This window comes from Antechinus flavipes, chromosome 4 (genome assembly GCF_016432865.1).
Source record: "Antechinus flavipes isolate AdamAnt ecotype Samford, QLD, Australia chromosome 4, AdamAnt_v2, whole genome shotgun sequence".
Classification (NCBI taxonomy): domain Eukaryota; kingdom Metazoa; phylum Chordata; class Mammalia; order Dasyuromorphia; family Dasyuridae; genus Antechinus; species Antechinus flavipes.
The window spans coordinates 13706640-13722856 of record NC_067401.1 but is presented as its reverse complement, the minus strand read 5'-3'; the positions used below and the strand labels follow the sequence as shown (position 1 = coordinate 13722856).

The following is a 16217-nucleotide window of genomic DNA, read 5'->3' as shown; positions in this document are numbered from 1 at the left end:
CCTTGCAGCTCAGAACCCTCTGAAAATTGGGGCAGCTTCACACGCCCCCCCCAGGTTTCCCCCCCATTCTTCCCCCCCACCCCTGCCCCGATATCCGGCAGGGAGGGGCTCAGCTGACGCTCGAGCACGCTCCTGCCCGGCAGTGGAGTTTTTCTGCATCTGGGGATCGGAAAGTCAGCGTTTCGCACCCGGCAGATGCTGAGTAAGTTTCTGTTGAGTTCTGAGTTCAGCACAAACTGCCAGGTGCTCCCGTTTACCTTCCCCTCACCTGCCCTGCTGCGGTTCTAGGGGCTTGCTGTGTGCTGCGCTTTGTGCTGAGCCGGAACACGAGGGTGGGACTGGGGCCCCGGAGCAGCAGCTCCTCAGGCCTCCCCCTCACCAGATTGGTGCCTCTCCAGGGAGGTCATAGTGGAGAGGCTCCCTGTATTATTGGCACCTGCCTGACTCCCTGGCCTTGCCCCTGGGCCCTCCTGGCTGTCCTCCCGGCCCACCCCGGCCTTTGCCTTTCCGTGTCTGCGTGCGCCCTCACCCCCACGCTGTCCCACCCAGTGCCAGCTTTCTGAGATCCAAGGTTCTGCCCCTAGCCCAGTTTCCATGCTGATTGCCCCAAGAGGAAGGGAGCCTGTGGTCTGAGTGATTCTGCCTTCAAGGTCCTCCTTGCCACTGGCACCAGCACCTTCATTTCCAAAGGATGAAACTTCTTGGCAGTCAGTCAGTGAATAGGCATTTATTAAGCACTTGGAGTGTACCTAGCACCAAGCTTTTCTGGAGATAACCAAAATCGGAGCGAAGCCGTTCCTGCCCTCAGGGAGCTTCCATCCCATTTGGACAGACCACAAGGGCCAGCGCTTACCCCGCTGAACCAAATGAACCTCAGAAGCTTTAGGAGGAAAGACCCTTGGGGCAGCTGGGGTGGGGGTGGAGCAGATCTGGAGAAGTCCAGAGAAGGTGCTGGGGCTTGGAGGAACCCCGGTGCAGTTGGGCAGCAGGGTGCTCACTCTGCCTTTTCTCTTGGTTGTGATGCTCTCAGCTGGCCCCGATACGTGCCCCCCGAGTGTCCCCAGGAGGAGCTGCCGGCGGGAGCTCCTCCCTGGCTGCTTGTCAGCCTCTCTGGCCCCCTGCTGGCACAGCCTACCCCAGAGAGGGGGGAACAGGCTTGCTTGGTCAGCGGCTTTATGCCCTGTGGGAGCACATTGTGAAAACCTGGGCCCACGTGGAGGTGGAGCTGGGAGGGACCGCAGAAGGACCCCGGGATCCACTTGCTCAAGGTCATAGGCTCAAGATTTAGCCCGGATCCTCGGGCTCCGAACACGCTGGGGCTGGGGAGGGCACACGTACCTTAGGTACCAGAACCACAATGACAAAATGAGATCCTGCCCGCCCTCAAGCTTCCATTCAGCTTTCGTTGGGGGATGCAAGTAAAGCGGCAAATCCAAAGTAACGGGAGAAGAGAAAGTGCTGGTCATTAGGGTTATGGGGAATGGCTTCCTGTGGCAGCGGACCATCCTGTCATCTGAGCTTTGAAGAAAGCTAGGGATAAAGGGGGCAATTGAGAGCACAGCTTGGAGTCAGGAAAACCCAAATTCAAATAAGATGTCGGACTTCCTGGCTGTGTGATCCTGGACAAGTCTCTTAATCTGCCTCAGTTTCTTCATCATAAAACATACTGGAAGAAGAACCGCTCCAGTGTCTCTGCCAAGAAGACCTCAGATGTGGTCATGGACTATTGGATTTCAGGGGTTCTGTCCATCCACATGGGCTGAGCCTAGAGCAGGAAACGTCCAAGTCGCCTTTTCCTTGTATTTCAGCTACACAGGATTTGTTGCCCCACGTCCTCCCTTCTCCAGGGCACCCTCTGTGTTCTGGGGCAGGTCTAAGGGAATGATGCTTTTGGGGAGGAAGGCAGGCCCGGTTCTGTTACCAGGGAACTGGGCCAGTGAGGAGAAACAGCAGTATAATGAAAGCCAGATTTGGGTAAATCCTGTTCCCAGAATGCCTTTTCTTCCTTTCCGATTGGCTGCACGTCAGCCTTGACTCTGCCTCCCAGCGTGGGCCCAGCCACATTTTCTGTTGTCTCCCGTTCCTCTCCCCCAAGATACTTTATCTCTTGTTTCCTTTTTCACCAGACAGACCAGTTCAGAGCAGGACTACTCTGGGCCCGGTGGGTTTAGGGTTACCCACAGGCCCTGAGAAGCTAGGTTTGGGTAGTAGAGGCCAGACTTGAACCTGGTTCCCAGCGACTCTCGGCTCGGCAAGTGACCTCTGAGCAGCTAGTCCAGCTCAGGGACTTCTGTCTCCACCGTCTTGGGCCTCCACTACCCCCCAGGGCTGCCCGTTCCACTTCCGGACATGGCAGTCCTTTTCAAGATTCTTTTTTTGTTCAAATGCTGCAGCCTGTTCCTTATGTACCTGCAGTTTGCAGATCTGACACCGGCAGCCCAGAAGTGAGTGCCCCCCAACACAGCCTTTCCCCGTGCGCTGACTCCTTCCCCACATCCGAAGAGCCCACAGCTCCCCCCTTCCCATTCCTCCCACTCTTGCAATCCAGCTCCTGAACCCACCTCCCTATTGAAAATGGCAGCCGGACAGAGAGAGGGCAGGAAGGGACCACTTCGTTGCTCCGTCCCATGGCCCTTTCTGGCCTTTCTGCCCGATCCAATGCTTTGGGCCCCTCCCATCTCCCAGATTCTCTCTCCCTTCTCTCCCGATCCTTCCCTAGACACTTGTTTGGAAATCTCCCCCCTTCCTATTGGTCAGTCATCACAGGTAGTTTAGTCGGGTCCATTGATTGTTTACTTAACATCTGGGGGGTGTCTGTCTGGGACAGGCCACAGTTCTTCATATTTTTAAGCATCGCCAGCTCTACTTGCGGCTGCCTGAGGGGCCAACGTGATGCAGTGGGTGGTTAACTCGGGGTCAGGCTCCCCTTCAGACACTTGGACAGCGAACCCAGTTAAGACGCGCCTCAGTTTCCTTCTCTGCCAGATGAGGGGCTGGTCTCCCAGGGCCCTTCTGCCTCTACTTTTGTATTCCATGACACTAAGGAAAGCTGCGTGCCCCGCCTCCTGCCCCGAAAGCAAGTGCTCAGGCGCGAGACAGATTTTCTGACGCATCCGATGGGGGATCTCTGAGTTTATTATAAAGCTTTGTTTTGTCTTTTCCCCCACGATGCTACCTGGAAGGCAGAGAAAAGAAATGCTTACTATTGAAAAAAGCCAAAAAGCTTATTTAAACAACACAGTAAGTCTTCCTAGGGCATGGGGGACTGTTCTGGTCCTCGCAGTAGAACTTTCAGTGGCTCCCTATTGCACGGAGGATGAAACTTCTCACCTTGGCAGCCTGGCTCTGGCCCGCCTCCCCGGCTGGGCCGAAGCCGTTCTCCAGACTCCATGCGATGCTTCCCTCTTCTGGGTTTGCCCAGACCGGCCCCCAGGCTCGGGCCTGGCTCCCTCCTCACCTGCCCCCCCCAGCGCACCCCCAAGAGCCTGTCCTAGTTTCCCCCACGGGCCTCCCCCAGACTCAGTTGTCTGGTCGCTCTCTGGGACAAGCTCCAGGGCCGGGCAGTGTCCCTCACTCAGGCCGAAGTCCCGAGCGGTTCACTCCCCGACTCTCGGGCCCGGGCTCGAGATGCGCCCCTTTCTTACAGTGTGCTGCCAGTGACGGGGAGAGAGGCAGGGATGGCATCGTGGGCGGGCACGCGTCCCCAGGGGGCTCCAGCAGCAGCGGCAGCCAAGTGTGAGCCTTAATTGGCCCCAGGAGACAAAGAAGCACAACTGGGCCATGGGGGGAGGAGGGGAGGCGCACCATGGTTATGAAACAGGAAGACATCGGGCAGAACCAGGGGAAGAGACTTGGGACCCCCAGCCACCAGGACGTGGGGGGCCGAGCCCCCAAGCCGGGGACCACCGGCATCTGCTGGGAACTTGACAACAGTGGAGGGGAAATGAGTTTTAAGAGAAAAGGGGGATTGTTTGGGAAGCCAGAATGTCCTTGACACACTTTTTTGGGCTTGTGGAGGCTCAGAAAACTGAGTGACCTGCCCAGGTCCCCCAGCTCAGGGCTGAGGCGGCGAGACCCGCCTCGTGTCCCTCTTGCCCAGATGCCCCTCAGAAGCTCTCACCCCTCAGCACCCGCCTCCGAGGGGTCGTGAGCACCAGAGAAGTGCACGGCAGATCTCAGGGCCAGCTCTCACCCACCTCCCCGGACACCTCATGTTGCCAATAAAACCGAGGCGGGGGAATCTTGTTTTTCTATTTGTTTTCATGTAATTTTGACTTGTGCTCCGTGCACTGGGGAGCCCTCTCGGGGGCCCCTTTGCCCTGCCTTTATTTTCTAGTTGGAGGCCACTTGGTTGGACCAGCAGAGAACCCGGAGGCAGGAAGGCCGAGTGCGAAGTTCAGCCTCTAATCCTTGGGAGGACCCTGGACAAGCCTCTTACCCCGGAGACTGGGAACCCGTTCTAGGCCCTGGAGGGTTTCCTCCCCGCTTAGTGCTGCTTCTGCCCCTCCAGCCCGTTCCCCACCTGCCGCTGCCATGGGGATCTTGTTCATCCCAATAGGAGGCGGCCCCGAGGTCAGCAGGGCCCTTTATACATGTCATCCCAATGGCTCCTCGGCCTCTCAGGGAGGCGGCGCCGATAGGGTCCCTGTTTTACTGTGAGGAGGCTGGAGTTTCAGTGAGTTGCCACACAGCCTCTATGAACTCCTGTCTTCCCGATTGGAGGCCCAGGGCCCGGGGCACTGTCACCCAGCGTGTGCCCATACATGTGTGGAATGGCTCCCACTGGGACCTGAGCTCCTCAAGGAGTCTGGGAGTTTGTGACTGGCACTGTGTGGGTGCTTAATGAGGACTTGATCCGTGGATGGATGGGTGGAAGGATGGATGGATGGATGGATGGATGGATGGATGGATGGATGGATGGAAGGATAGATGGATGGGTGAATGGATGGGTGGAGAGAGGGAGAAAGGGATGGATGGATGGATGGATGGAAGGATGGGTGGATGGATGGATGGATGGAAGGATGCATGAATGGGTGGGTGAGTGGATGGATCCTTCCTTTTTCCCAGTAAGTGAGCCCCTGTAATAAGGAATGAAAAAAGAAAGAAGGGGAAAGAACCATTCACCAAAAACAAATGAGATGTCAGCCCTTTCTGACTGGGTATGCTGTTCCACACCCAGAGGCCCTCGCCTCCCCAAAGAAAGGGGAGAGTTGCATTTTCTCTATTTTTAGGGGCCAGTTTCCCTTTTCCTTTTTTTTTTTTTTGTTGTTTTTGTTCTTGTTCTTTCCATTTGCACCGTCCCTGTCATTGTTTACACTTGCAATTTTTAAAAAACCAGCTTCACACGTACAAGGTTGGGGAGGTGCGGCTTGACAAGTTGCTGTGAAAAGGAGCAGGGTGTTTCAGTGGCCTCCAAGCTCAGTGTGAGTCAGCAGAACCCACCGGCAGCCAGAGAAGCTGAGGGGCTCCTGGGAGGTGGGCCAGGGCGTCCAAAAGGAGGCCATTCTCCCACCATACTCGGGCTCAGGTTCAGACCCTATGGGATCTCAGGCCATTTGGCAGATGAGGAAACTAAGGTGCTGGAAAGGGATGCAGTGACTGGGGAGGTTTCAGACTCAGGTAGAGGCTCCCTGTCCTTGGTCCCAGGGAACAGAACCCTCTGACAGGATCCAGATGGAGGCTCACCAAGGGGGGAACAAAGGTCTTAATAATTAAGGTCCCCCCACTAGTGATCTTTGAGGGAGGCCAAAGCTTGAAGAAGGGCATCTTGGTCCGGTGTGGGTCAGACTGCCCCCTTCTCAGAGCCCACCCAAATTAAAGGCCACTAGGGAGCAGGGGCTTGCTGTACACAGTAGGTGCTTGTTAACAGCCGGCCAGAGACCTCCAGACGAGGGCTGGCAGGCACACTGTGCTCAAGGGGGGCCGGGGAGAGGGGCGCTTAGACTAGGAGACAAGGGTCTGGATGCATCTATTCCCTAAACCATTATTAAGCTCCTACTATGTGCTAGGCAAAAGCCAAAGGTGGAGGAGGCAGCAGGAGCTCTGGAGGACTCACCCCAGCTGTTGAGGGAGGAAGTAGGTGGAGAAGGGGCAGAGCTGAAAGGCAGAGGGGAAAGCCTGGGAAGGGACCCGAGGCCACCGAGTTCGGCTTCCTTTGTTTTCAGCGGAGGAAACTGAGGCTCAGGGGGATGGAAGACCTCGGGGCGTTTCCCGGACGAATGCCGCCCAGGTCAGGGGGAGGGGGGATGGAGGCCGGCCTCCCGGAGGCCACAAGTTCCCACGAAGTCACACGAGTTGCATTTGTGGCCACCGGTTCGACCTCAGACTCGGATGCGGTTTTGACGGTGGAAATGGCCTGCGAGGAGCCGCGTCCCGGCGCGCCCGGCCCCTGCACCGCACGCCCCCAGCCCGCCGCTGGAGAGCCGGGGCCGTCTCCCTTTAGCCCCCGGGGCCCCCGAGCTCAGCACGATGCTGGGCACGGAGGAAGCGAGTCTTAGGGGAGGTTCATTCATTCATTCAGTCACCCAGCCTCCCCGGCGCAGGCCGGGCACTTATGTAAGGAGGCACTTCCCAAGCGCGCCAGGGTCACCGAACGCTCCCTCCCGGGGCTGCCCGGGCGGTGCTGGGCGGCAGGAGCAGGGGGTGGGGGGGGAGGGTGGCGGCAGCTTGGGGGAGGGGGAGGGGGAGGAGGATAGCTGTCCTCCCGCAGCCCCGCTGACCCGCCCCCCCCCCCGCCTCCCGGGAGCCCCCTCCCCCACCCCGCTCCCCTCCGCACCAGCTGGCCTAAGCCGGGGCCGCTCTGCGCCGCGGCTCCCTCCTCCCCCGCCCCTCCAAGCCTCCCCTTTCTCCCCACCCCCTCCCCCGCTCTCCCGTGGGTGCAGCGGGCGGGGCGCGGGGGCTGCGCTGCAGGCAGGCTCCGGGAGGGAGGGAAGGAGGCAGGCGGGGACCGGGACCAGGACGCACGGCCGGCCGGCCGCACGGAGGGGACTCCCGGGCGCCCCGGGGCCGGGCCATGGCGTGGCCCTGCATCAGCCGCGTGTGCTGCCTGGCGCGCCGCTGGAACCAGCTGGACCGCTCGGACGTGGCCGTGCCGCTGACCGTGCACAGCTACTCGGACATCGAGGACCCCCCGCCGCCGCCGGGCCCCCCCCGGCCGGGCCCCCCGGCTCCCCGGGCCCGCCGCTCACCCAGTACCAGCGGGACTTCGGCGCCCCGCGCCGGGACCCGCAGCCCTGGTCCCGGCCGGGCCCCGGCCCCGGTCCCGGGGGGGGCCGCCGGGAGCGAGACAGGGAGCCCGCGGCGGCCCCCAGCGTCTACGTGCTTCCGGGGGGCAATGCGCTCGAGGCCAGCGACGGGGACCCCCGCTTCCTGAGGATCCGGGCCCCCGCCGACGCCGCCCCCCTGCCGGTCACCACGTCCTACAGGTACACGGGGACGGCGCGGAGGGAGGAGGGGCTCCCCGCTTCGAGGACCCTCGGAGGATGGGAGGGCCCCCAGTGACCGCCCCGTCCCCGCTCCCGCCCCACCCGGGCTGGAGGGGTCCTGGGGACATCCGGCCCAAGCTCCCACCAAATTCGGGGGCCAGGACCTCCCGCCCGTGTGAGAACTCCCAGGGCTGGGGAACGCCTTCCTCTGCCCCGGAGGGGCGCCAGCCGACGCCTCTGGGGAAGGGGTCGGTCCCCCTCCCCTCCTCCCGAAATCCGCCCCCTGCAATTTCCTCCCCCTCCGCTTCCCCCTCCCCCCCCCTCCCCGCCAGGCAGGACGACCCGAGCCCCTCTGTCCAGCCGAGCCAAGCCCCGCCCAGCGGCGATCGCCGGGGGCGTCTCCAGGTTTTGCTCGGCTCCCCGAGCCCGGGATCCCCGCGCCCGCCCGGCGCCCACAGAGGGGCCCCTGGGGGCCTTCCGCACTCGCTGGGCTCGGGCCGCTGCAGCCGTCCCCGGCCAGCCCCTCTCGGTCCCAGCGACCTGAGCGCTCCGCGACCCTTCCCCTCCCCCCCAGCATAGCGGGCCAGGGGGCAGAAGCCAGCTTGGAGTCAGAACTTGGGTTCGAGCCCTGCCTCTGACGGGGGCCAGCGGGGAGGCGTCTCCCGCATCTCCCCGGGCAACTGAGACGCGGAGCGGGTGGCTGTCTGCATTGGTGGAGGGACTTTTCTCACATGGCAATGAAATCGAGGCTGGCCCTTCCCTCCCTCAGTGCTCGGGTCTCTTTAAAAGAGCTTTTTTCCAGGCCGGTTTTTCTGGCGCGGCGGCCTCAGCGCCCTTTTAGCCTGAGTGCGGGGCTGAGCAATGGGCGCTTCAGGCTTAGCTCCCAGGGCTCGGGGCCACAACTCCCTGGGCTCTGGGACCCGGCGCTGCCTGGAGGCTTCTGCTGGGCTCGGGCAGGGGGAGTGAGCTGGGGGGACAGCGCCGCCCCGCCCCCGGGGACCGCCCGGGCCGTCGCGCACACACACTCACACACACACACACACACTCATACACACACACACATACACACACAAACACACACACACACACACACACAGAGTTACTCTGAAATGAAAGTTTCCGTCCTGTTAGGATTAAATTGCGCCTTCGAATTTGGATTCAAAAAGATTTCAAAAGATGTGTCAGAACCTGCTCCCGGCGCCTCCCAGCAGCCTCCGGGTACCTGCAGATTTGAGAGGAAGCTCGCAGCAGCCAAGGGCAGGCTTTAAAAGGGCTTAAACAGCGGGGCCTAGAGTCCGGCCCGCGGAAGGCTTTGGGCAGGTCACATTGCCTCAAGTCACGTATTGCCTTCCTTTTTTCATCCCTTCCTTCCCTCCCTACCTCTCTTTTCTTTCCTCTCTCCCTTCCTTCCTCCTTCTTTTCCTTCTCCTTTTCCTTCCTCCTTCCTTTCCTTCTCCTTTTCCTTCCTCCTTCCTTTCCTTCTCCTTTTCCTTTTCCTCTCCCCTCCCTCCTGCCTTTCATTCTCTCTCCCTCTCCTCTTTTTTTCTTCAGTCTTTCTCTATGTCTCCCTTCTCTCTCTTCCCCTCTTTTTCCTTCTCTCTTTCCATCTTTGTCTCTATCACTGCCTCATTCCTTTATTTCTCTGTCTCTCCCCACACACATAAACACCCACGTTCTCTCTCTCTCTCTCTCTCTCTCTCTCTCTCTCTCTCTCTCTCTCTCTCTCTCTCTCTCTCTCTCTCTCTCTCTCTCTCTCAATCTTTCCCCCAGGGCCTCATTTGTTTCTCTCTGACTCTCCTCTCTGTGTCTCTGTGTCTCTGTCTTTCTCTGTGTGTTTCTGTCTCACTGTCTCTCTCTCTGTCTCTCCTTTCCTCCCTCCATCTCCTTTTTCTCTTCCCCTCATTCTATCTATATAATGAGGAAGGAAACAGACATGAATTGGACCGATGTGACAAAGATAAGGCATTTATTGAGTGCTTACTGTGTGCCAGGACGACCCAGGATTATATATTCATCCAACAAGCATTCATTAAGCTTCTCCATATGTCAGGCACTGGAGGAAAAACAAAAGAAAATGGTTTCCACCCCAGGGTATTCATGAGTGTTCCATGGGTTGGATTTGAACTCAGGTTCTTGGACTCCCAACTCAAGGGAATGTATTTCAGCTAGATTATACCCCTGCCTGTTCCTCGTTTGGCCCAGAGCCCCAGCTGTCCCTCTCTTCCGTCAGTAAGCCCCTCTGATACCCACCCGCCAGCTCCTTGTTGAAGGGACGACTCTCCATTCTCTTGACTATGAGGGTCCCTTCTGCTCCAACTGTTCCTGAGAACCCAGCATTTCCCAGATGGGTAGATTATGTTCTGTGGATGGAGGAGGGGGGAGAGAAAATTGTGCTGCTATTTGCAGAGGGGACACGTTGAGGCTTAGAAGGGCTGGGCAGAGTGGAGGAGGTCCAGACTTGGGCAGAAGGGAGAACTGCATCCTCTGCCTGGTGGTCAGCACCATGGAGAGAGTCGAGAGCACAAACTCCTGCATTTTCTAGGAGGAAAGGAGAGGTCGCTCCTGTCTTGTGCCTATCTTTATTTTATTTATTTGTTTGTTTATTTATTTATTTAATTTTGCTGAGACAATTAGGGTTAAGGGACTTGCCCAGGGACACACAGCTAGGAAGTGTTAGGTGTCTGAGATCAGATTTGAACTCAGGTCCTCCTGACTTCAGGGCTGATGCTCTATGCATTGCACCATCTAGCTGCCCCCGTGCCACTCTTTATTTATCAAATGACCCAGCCACCTGGTAGGTACAATTTAATTCAGCAAACTTCATTGTGTTTGTGGTGGTTGTTATTCAGCAATTTTTTAGTTCTGTCCAATTCCTTGTGAGTCCATTTGAGGTTCTCTTGGCAGAAATTTTGATGTGGTGTGCTATTTCCTTCTCCACCTTATTTTACAGATGAGGAAACTGAGGCAAACAGGGATAATGGCTTGCTCAGGGTCACACAGCTAGGAAGTGTCTGAGGACAGATTTGAATTGTCTTCCCTACTCCAGACTCGGCACTCTATCTATCCACTGGATCCCCTAGCTGCACCACATTAGCAATTGTATTTATTGAGAACCCATTTGTGCCGAGTCCTGTCTGGCTGCTTGGGAATACAAAGTTAAAATAAAAGCCTTTGCCTTCAAAGCGTGGCCTTCCTGTGGTCTCGATTTAGAGGTCCTTCTACTGATGCAGCTAGCAGCCCCTGTGTGGGGACTGCCCCATCTATACAGCTCTTGGGCACGGCCTCCCAGATCCTGCCTTCAAAGGACGTACAGTCTCATAGACAATCCACAGTACAGCCCAGTACCTAGCACACAGTAGGGCGTACAGTCTCACAGACAACCCACAGTACAGCTCAATACCTAGCACACAATAGGGCATACAGTCTCGTAGACAACCCACAGTACAGCCCAGTACCTAGCACACAATAGGGCATACAGTCTCGTAGACAATCCACAGTACAGCTCATACCTAGCACACAATAGGGCATACAGTCTCGTAGACAACCCACAGTACAGCCCAGTACCTAGCACACAATAGGGCATACAGTCTCGTAGACAATCCACAGTACAGCTCATACCTAGCACACAATAGGGCATACAGTCTCGTAGACAACCCACAGTACAGCCCAGTACCTAGCACACAGTAGGGCATACAGTCTCATGGACAATCCACTGTACAGCTCAGTACCTAGCACACAATAGGGCATACAGTCTCGTGGGACAATCCACAGTACAGCTCAATACCTAGCACACAGTAGGGCATACAGTCTCATGGACAATCCACAGTACAGCTCAGTACCTAGCACACAGTAGGGCATACAGTCTCGTAGACAATCCACAGTACAGCTCAATACCTAGCACACAATAGGGCATACAGTCTCGTAGACAATTCACAGTACAGCCCAGTACCTAGCACACAGTAGGGCATACAGTCTCATGGACAATCCACAGTATAGCTCAGTACCTAGCACATAGTAGGCTTTCAAATGCTCATGATCGAAATAGATGTGATTCAGGTGTTTGTGGCATTTTCCTCAGCCATGCCAAAGGCTCGTGGATGTGGAGTTGGAGAGGACCTGGGGTGTGTGTGTTGGAGGGGGAATCTAGCCTACCCAATTCCTTGTTTTACAGTTGAAGCCCAGAGATACTGGGGGATCATTCCTCAGCCCCTCAAAATCTGGCTTCCAGATTGAAGCCCCACTCAGAAGTCACCAGGGACCCCTCAAATCCTTTGGCTTTTTCTTGGCCCTCAGTTCCTTTGTCTTCTGCTGCCTGCCCAACTCCTTCGGTTTCTCAACCTCTTCTACATGTGGCTCCTTGCTTCCCTGTGAATTTCTTCCTTCTCCTGCTCCTTCTGGAATGAAGGTACCCCCCAAGATTCAATCCCGACCCCCTCTTGTCTCCCTCTGGGAGACTTCCATCCCCACCCTTGCAGAGGATTCCTCAACGTCCATCTCCAGCCCAAATGTCTGTGGCAAGCTCCAAACCTGCATTTTCAGCAGGCAGCTGAACAGTTCCATCTTGCCCCGAGACCTCCAGGGAACGTGGCCAGATTCCCATTAAAAATCCCATCCGATGGACCCCACGCTGCTCCCTGGGGCAGCTCCCCCTGCTTTGTCTCCCCTCGTCCATCCCAGATGGTCCATGGAGGGCTGGGGAGCAGGGGACGAGATCCACCAAGCCGGGGCCAGCGAGGACTGTACCAAAAGGGGAGTTTCCCCCTCCCCTCCCTCACTTGTGACCCCCCGGTACCCCCTCACAATCCCAGCACTGTGTCACTTCCACCCTAGGTTTACCCCCCTCCCCAATGCTGATGGGCCATCTGACCTCTTGGACAGCAGGAGCTTCTTCCTTTCTCTTGCCCCAGTCCTTGGCACACAGTGGGTCCCTTTATCAACCCAGGCCAGCACCTCCTCTGACACTGATAGCCTTAGAGGGACTCCTGCATCCCCGAGGGCTTGTGTCCTGGCCACACTTGGAGGCAGGACCCAAAGCCAGGTCTCCCCCATGTTTCCTAAATGCTCCCTATTCATTTACTGCTTCCATTGAGCCGAAATCTGCCTCCATGGAGCTTCTCCTGGTGCTTGTAAAGCTGCTCTCTAGGGCTCAGGGGCCACATTTCATCCCCTGCCTTTCCGGCCCTTGAAGATGCAGGCTCAGCAGGGCAGAACACCCTCCTCTATTAATTAAGGCTGCTCTTGAGCCCCCCGTGGAGCCAGAAGGAGCTCGTGGGCTCCTTGTTCATGTATTTTTGTTTGTACCCTGCTGCTTTTCTTTCCCCTTTAAAAATGCTTTTTGGTCTCATTTTCATTTCCAAACATTCCCATCCCCTATGAGAGCCGTCCTTTGTCACAAAGAATTAACAGGGGAAAAAAAGATTTCAGTAAAACTAAAAAATGAAAAACCAAGAGTGATGGTGTGTCCAGATCCCCCCCATAACCCCTCACTTCCCCCCATAACCCCCCACTTCTGCCGAGAAGGAAAAGCTCGGGGCCTGCTCCTCCTTTGAGACCAGGCTTGGTGATTCTCAGCCCAGAGGGTTCACAAATTTCCTTGTGATTCTTCTCATATGGTTGTGAGAGTCAGGGTGCACGGCTTTCCTAGGGCCAAACAGGCACTGGGCTGGGCGGGATGGGGGTGGGGGGGAGGGAGTTCCCAGAGGGTAGTTGCCCAGGTCTCCCTGCTGGCTCTAGAAGGACCCTTGAGGGGCAACTTTTCTGCTCAAGCCCCGCCCCTTCTAGTGTGCTCCCCAATAGCAATCAGCAGTCCTTAATGCCCTAATAGCATCCAACCATTGACATCAATTCACTTTAAATAAAAAAAGACATTTTTACTTAAGGCTTTTGCTTTCTCCATTCCCCAAGTTTCCCCCAGCTTCCCTCTCCCAGAGAGCCTCACACAGAAAAAAAAGATAATTTATGCAAAGCACATCTCAGGCCTCGTTATCATAATCACAGAGTATGATTATTAGAAGACACATAGGGGATGATCCAGAAAAGCAGATTGGAAAAGAGCCGACATCCAGGAGGAGGAGAGGATGCACGGTCTGGGCAGAGAAGTCAAGAAGGGGGAGGGTCCGGACAAAGCCCGCTGGTCACTGTGGGGGGAGCAGCTTCAGGCCAGGGGGCGGCGGGAAGGGCCGAGAGGGCACGAGTGGGCAGGAGACCACACACCACACACACGGGTCCTGAAGCACCCCAAGCCCTGGCCGGCAGGGGCTGGAGCCCCTGTGTCCTCCCCAGCTCACTTTGCCCCAAATTGTCTGGGGCCTCCATGTCTGATCTTCCCGTGCCTGGGAGTAAAAAAGGGGGGCTGGAGTGCGCTGAGTGGGCCGAGCTGCCCTTGCCACGGACGCCATGACCCGGTGCCTGACTTGGAGTTGGGAAGGTTCGAGTTCCGATTCTGCCTTCAGGAATTATGCCCTTTTTGAGTAAGGTGTTGAATGTCTCTGAGCCTCAGTTTCCTCATCTGTAAAATGGGGATGAGGAGCCAATGCCAACCCCCAAGCACTGTGTTTTCACCAGCTGTTATCGGGGTGAAGAGAATGTAGAACCCGGGAGGATCCCTGAAGGAGAAGGAAGGCCCCGGAGGCGCGCGGGTTAGCCCCCTTTTCTCCTCACAGCCCCCGGGGCGCGCCATTGTTGCGCCCATTTCCCAGGGCAGCCCCACGGGGCAGGCCGCGGGCCTCCGTTCTCCGCCGGGAGCGCTCTCCCAGCACGGGCAGCCCCCTCCCCGCGGCTCGGGGCCCCCAGTGACCGCGCGGTTCTGCTCTGTGCCCCAGACAGGAGTACCGACCATGGCCCGCCACCAAACCTCCGAGACCCATCAAGACCAAAGCGACCTCTATCATCGTGACCGACTACACTGTGAGGGAGAGCAGCTACCGCGCCGACTTCAAGGCAAGTGGTCCCCCTGGGGGGCGGAGCTCCGGGGGAGCCCCTCCCCAAGTCCTGCGCCCCACTCCCAGCTCAGAGCCCCCAGCCCCGGCTCCGCCAGCTGGGAAGGGCGCGCGCCCTGCAGCGCAGGGCCCGGAGACCTCCAGGAGACAGGGGTGACGGCGCTCGGGCTGGGCCGGGGGGAGGGTGGGGGGCGCCGCATCCCGGGCGCGGGGGATCCCTCCGCCCCCTCGAGCCCCCTACAGAAAGACCGAGCCCAGGTGCCTGCGGGGCCGACATGGCGGCCTCAAGGCCCTGCCCTGGGGCTGGGGAGAACCTCGGAAGCCCCGAGAGGGTGACAGCCCCAGGCCGGACGCTTCAGCGGCACCCCCGCCTCACAGCTGAGTGTGGGGGGCTTTCCTCGCGGACTGAGCCAGGGGGAGGCTCTGGGCGCCGCGGCCGCTGACGCGCGTGGGTGCTTTGTTTTGCAGGTCCCCGAAGGAAGGAGAAAGTTCTCGCCTAACCCTTCGGCTGTGTTCCAGGCCTCCCCCGCCCCCATCCTGCACGTGTGACCGTCCCCGCCTGCCCACTCCGGCGGCGGGAGGGCCGAGGGGCCAGCGGATAGCCGAGCCTCAGTTGGCTGCAGTGCAGCCCGTGGGGGCTCCTGGCCCGCCCGTCTACGCCAGCGCATGCTCACGCGGCCGGGGAGGTCCCTGGCTTTGCCGGGCCGGGATTTCTGTCCACAAATGACCAAACCCACTCGTGGGCAGCGGCCCAGAACACCCGCATGGAGTGCCGGAGCCGGGGTCCCCCTCCACAGTGCTTGCTTTCTGACTGACCGAACGGCCGCCGAGGGCCCTGCTCCCCGCCGCTCCCCCGTCCCACAACACACCGGGAATTTCCTCCAAGAGCACACTCTGACCCAGCTTCATTTCTGAGATCTGAGGGGAGGAGCGCGAAGGGAGCGATTCTGCTTTGGGGGGCTGTGCCCCGACGGCCTAACACCCCCACCCCCACCCCGCACCCCGGGACTCGCCAGGATCACCTCCGGGGGCTTTTCTACTTCCTCTGTTCCAAGATCTCTGCTAATTTCTTATGGATTTTCCACAACAGAGACAGTGGTCCATTTTTTTCCACAGGGAAAGCTCTTAGCTTTTCTGGTGAATGACTCTGCACATGCACATTGTACAATAAATGTATTGCCTTGAAACCCTAATTTATTGCCTGTGTTTTAGTTAAGTGAATCCTAAATAACCAGAAATCATTTCCCGTAGAATGATATTCACGGAGCTAATGTTTTGAAAGATGCCCATTTGAAATTCCCTTTTGGACAAGATGCAATTTTTCTTCTTTTGGAGACAATTGGGATTAAGTGACATGCTCAGGGTCACGTAGCTAGGGTCTATGGCTGGATTTGAATTCAAGTCCTCCTAATTCCAAGGCCGATGCTCTACACCGTGCCTACTGGCTGCCCGACAAGATGCATTTTTAAATTATAGCGATAGAGAGAGACTTGATCTGTGATTTCTTGGTAAAAAGAACTCCTTCCATTAAGTCAGGTCAGCAGCTACTCAGACACTAATAGACTTACTTATGGAGCTGCTGAGAGCTGGTCAGTCCCGGCAGGACTCGACCCCCTTCTTCCTGGCTCCATTCCCAGCCCTCCACCTCCTCAGCCACCCGGGGCCTTTCTCCAGCACTGAGGCTGGGGAAAGAACAGGGGCCTTACCGGTTCTCCTGACCTGCCACTTACCCACTGCCCCTGTGAATTCCCTTTGCCTCAGTTTCTCCCTTTGCCTCCCCCATAAAGGGCTGCATCTGAATTCATTTCCTAGTTCTATAATCATTCCTTAAAGTGTAAAAGATGAAAAACAAGAA

General features: G+C 57.6%; 1 protein-coding gene across 1 annotated transcript; it reads left to right on the top strand.

The window, feature by feature from the left end:
• The first annotated feature begins 6934 nt into the window (after positions 1–6934).
• MAP6D1 (MAP6 domain containing 1) lies at positions 6935–15555 on the top strand. The gene is given in 4 exon segments (XM_051991846.1): positions 6935–7249; positions 7252–7424; positions 14246–14363; positions 14831–15555. Coding segments are annotated over 4 exon segments (609 nt in total). The 5' UTR covers positions 6935–7012; the 3' UTR covers positions 14912–15555.
• The last annotated feature ends 662 nt before the right edge of the window (positions 15556–16217 follow it).